The sequence below is a fragment of the Nicotiana tabacum genome, chromosome 6 (assembly GCF_000715075.1).
Source record: "Nicotiana tabacum cultivar K326 chromosome 6, ASM71507v2, whole genome shotgun sequence".
Taxonomy (NCBI): Eukaryota; Viridiplantae; Streptophyta; class Magnoliopsida; order Solanales; family Solanaceae; genus Nicotiana; species Nicotiana tabacum.
Genome location: NC_134085.1, coordinates 16,843,155 through 16,847,513, shown reverse-complemented (window position 1 = coordinate 16,847,513; position 4,359 = coordinate 16,843,155). Strand labels below are relative to the sequence as shown.

Here is a 4,359-nt window from a genome sequence, read left to right as displayed (position 1 = left end):
ATTCTGCTCACTAAATAATTTCAATACCCAATTCATCTCACATAATCTTATAAACCTTTTTCTTATAGAACTCATTTGGAATAAAAATTATTCTATTAAAATTTACAAATTTGATTCGGGTGGGATCCAGTCGGGTCGATCCTCTCTTAATTGGATCAATAATTATTAGATTAATAATAAAAAAATGTAAAATAAAAAAGTATTGCATAGGAAAGTTGAGTTGGGTTTTTCGGCAATTATGACTTTTATTTGAGTAAGTGAAAGTCTTGTGATATTTGTGTTAGAAAATATAGTTATATAATTTTAGTAGAAAAATATTATAGTTATTGACTATTTGTAAAATTTACCTGTTAGAAAACACCAAACTTCGCCGAGAGTGAAGGAAGGTTAATTGAGTTTTCACAAGGAGTCAAGCATAGATTGGTTTGGACCATTAATTACGCAAAAGAAATGTGAATGTTCATCACTTGTATAGTTGTATTTCACGGTAGTCAATTTACTCTTTGGTTATTCAAAAAGAATTCCCGTTATATATGTATTAATAGTATAAAGAATTTTTATATTATCAGTGTTATTTAATTTAGTGTAGTCATATAGTTAGCGATATTAGTCCCTCAAATCCTCTCCTCAATGATTGTACCCCGAAAGAAAAGGTTGAGATTGTGAAATTTCTTCTGTGTAATTTTTATTCAGTGTAGCTTCACTATATACGAATCTATGTATAGATACAAAAGAATGTAAATAAAATATTCATATACACTTGTACTATTTCCTATTGGCTAAATGTCTAACTAACTAACAGAAATATTCTTTGCAATGTATGTGTGTGTGCCATGCACGTGTGAAAATTCTAGAACCTTTCTCATCTGAAATGAGAAGCATTGAGTGAATGACTATGATTTATCCTTCCCTTATCAAACCAACGTCCCAGATGAAGTTAGAGTTTTAGCATCAATGCTTATGATTTTGACACGTGTCTCTCCTTAAAATAAGATTAGTGTCTCAGCAAATTTCTTCAGACATAAGCTCAAATAATTCCTTGGAGGCTTCGAATTTCTTCTCACTTCTTCTTCTCTCTTACTTCTTCACTATTCTGTGAATCATTCTTTGAATCAACACGGGGGTTCTTATCTTCAACATCCCCCCTCAAGATGGAGGGGAGAGAATAGACCCCCAACTTGCTCAGAATATGCCGATGAGAACCCCCAGATAAGGGTTTGGTGAACAAATCGGCGAGCTGACAGTCGGATGGAACAAAAAAGAGAGAGATATTAAACCAGAAAGGAATTGCTGACGAACAAAATGGCAATTGAGTTCACATGTTTGGTGCGTTTATGAAAGACTGGGTTGCGAGCTATGTGAACCACAACCTGGCTATCGGAGTGGATAGGGACTGGTAAGGTAGGCTGGACTGTGAGATTCCCAAAAGAGAACAAGCTAAGTGATCTTGGATGTTACTCGATGCATGGAACGATATTCACCTTCGGCAGATGACAAAGTAATGGAAGCCTGCTTTTTGGATTTCCAGGAAATAGGTGCACCTCCAAGGGTAATGAAGAATCCACTCATTGAGCGTCTAGAATCGCGACATGTTGCCCAATCAGCATCGCAAAAGGCCAGCAAATCAAAAGAGGGGTGTGAAGATAGAAGAACTCCTTGTAAGGGATCTGTGCGGAGGTATCTTAACACACGTTGAGCAGCAGAATAATGGGAAAGACAAGGCCTTTGCATGTATTGACTGAGTGATAGAACATCAAATGCGAGGTCAGGTCTGGTGTTTGTCAAATAGTTAAGCTTACCAACTACATGGCGATGAAGACTTGGGTTTTCCATTGGTCCCCCAAATCTGCTTGAAGCTTGATGGAAGGGTTAAGAGGTGAAGAAATTCTGCCTCCTGAACAATCTAACTCTTGTAGCAGTTCTAAGGTAAACTTTTGTTGGTTTATAATGAATCCCTGCTTTTTTCTGAGTATTTCCATGCCTAGAAAGTAATGAATATCACCTAAATGTTTCACTTTGAATTCTGAATTGAGAAAATCAGTAATTTGTGCAATCTGTATGGCATCATCCCCTGTGAGTAGGATATCGCAGCATATACTGCTAGGATAGAAACAAGAGCACCATTGTATTTGTAGAAAAGAGAATAATCATTGAGAAAGCTAGAATAGCCTTTAAAACTCAAAGCTCCTGCAAGTTTGGCATACCACTATCTGGATGTCTGTTTTAATCCGTAAAGAAACTTCTTCAAGAGACAAACTTGATTTGGTTTAGGCGGAAGAACACCTGCAGAGAATTTCATATAGACCTCTTCTTGCAATTCCCCATGTAAGAATGCATTATTCACATCAAACTGTGACACCTTCCAACCTTTCTTCACAGCCACAGTCAAAAGGCACCTTATGTGGGTCATTTTGACCGCTGGTGAAAAGGTTTCAAAATAGTGAATCCCTTCTCTTTGAATGTCCTCCCTCACTACTAGCCTAGCTTTCAATCTTTTCACAGTTCCATCTGAATGATGTTTCACCTTGTATACCCATTTACAAGGTAAAACTTTCTTTCCTAGAGGCAAATCCACCACATCCCAAGTGCGGTTTAATTCTAAAGCTGTAATTTCTGCATCCATAGCAGCTTTCCATATTGGGTGATTAGAAGCTTGGGCATAGCTGCTAGGTTCAGAAATAGTAGATAGGGATTGAACCAGATGTTGATTGGTAGGGTATAGAGCTCCAAAAGAGAAAACATTAGGAGTAGCAGGCTGGGTGAAACAAGAATCAGTGAGATTAGAGAGAATAATAGTATTGCACACATAGTATGTCAAATAAGTAGGCCTTTGAGAAACTCTGTCAGACTTTCTTATAGGTGGTGGAGGTGTGAGAATCACATTTCTTGATGTTGTGTGAAGGGGTGAGTAGGAAAGAGTGTAAGACTCAATTGGGATTGGTGTGAGTTGAGCTCCAGGATGAGGTGAAAAGGGTGGAATTTTGGGCGAAATAGAGCTAGAACCAGATGTCCTAAGAGGTGTTGAATGAGTGTCTGAGAGAGGTGAATTTGGTGAGTGAGTAAGTTCTAGCTGGTGTAGAGGAGATTCATCCCTAGGAACTGGAGAGGAGGTATTGGTAGTTGGCATATCTGGTGCAAAGGTATGAGTAGTGGGATTAAAGCAAGATTGAAAATAGGTGGAGGAGTATGCTGAGTGAAAAGGAAAGAATTCTTCATGAAATTTGATGCCCCTGGATACAAATACCCTTTTTGTATCTATGTCCAGTACTTTGTACCCCTTTTGACCTTGTGCACACCCTAAAAATACACAAGACTTAGCTTTAGGTTTAAATTTTCATCTGTTCTGAGATAAAGTGGACACATAGCACAAACATCCAAAACTTCTTAGAACCTCATATGTAGGTTCTTTCCCAAATAGAATTGCATATGGTATTTTCCCTTTCAACACCTTTGAAGGGAACCTGTTTATCAAAAATGTTGCCGTTAAAACACATTCTCCCCAATATTGAAGAGGAACCTTGGATTGGAATAGTAATCCTCAAGCAATCTTCAAAAGATGTCTATGTTTCCTCTCAACTACACCATTCTGTTGAGGTGTAGCTACACAAGAGGTTTCATGAAGTATCCCTTGTTCTTGAAAGAATCTAGATTCTTGTGTTTCCTTTACCAATTCCCAAGCATTGTCTGATCTCACCCTCTTTACTTTCTTGTTAAACTGCCTTTCAACCATAGAAAAAAAAGACTTCAAAACTGGAAAAGCATTGCTTTTGGTACTTAATAAAAAAGTCCAGGTTGCCTTACTAAAATCATCAACTAAGGTCAAAAAATAGTTGTATCCATTGTATGTAGTAGTCTTAAAGGGACCCCAAGTATCTATGTGAATAAGTCAAATGGAGATGTAGTTCTGACTTGGCTAATAGGAAAAGGGAGCCTAGTTTGCCTAGCCTTGGCACAGATGTCACACACATTTTTGAAATCTAAAGGAAATTGAACAAAACTAAATTTCTTCGTTACTGAAAAAGGCAAATGCCCTAACCTTACATGCCATTGAGTTACATCTGAAACAACATTAGTAAAAACTGAAACTGGAAATGAAACTTTACTAGGTACTAGACTAGAATCACTTCCTTGTAGAATAGAAATTACATTTTGACTAAATAAAATTCTAGACTCTAAAGTTCTAGGCTGGAGTAGATATAGTCCATCTCTTACTTCATCAAAAACTTGTCCTCTCTTTATTAAAGGGACATGCAATAGACATTTACTAGAAGTAAGGTTGACGATGCATTTGAATTAAGTGCATAACTTATGAACAATAACAAGTTATACTTGAAAGATGGAACATAAAGAACTATTTCT

At 37.1% G+C, this 4,359-nt stretch overlaps 1 protein-coding gene across 1 annotated transcript; it reads right to left on the bottom strand.

Annotated features, from left to right (window-relative positions):
• Positions 1–1,060: 1,060 nt before the first annotated feature.
• Positions 1,061–1,833, bottom strand: LOC107781347 (secreted RxLR effector protein 161-like). Its single transcript, XM_016602039.1, has 2 exons — positions 1,482–1,833; positions 1,061–1,290 (listed from the first exon to the last, which is right to left on the bottom strand). Exons 1-2 carry the CDS (start codon positions 1,831–1,833, stop codon positions 1,061–1,063), a joined length of 582 nt encoding a protein of 193 aa, XP_016457525.1.
• Between the last annotated feature and the right edge of the window lie 2,526 nt (positions 1,834–4,359).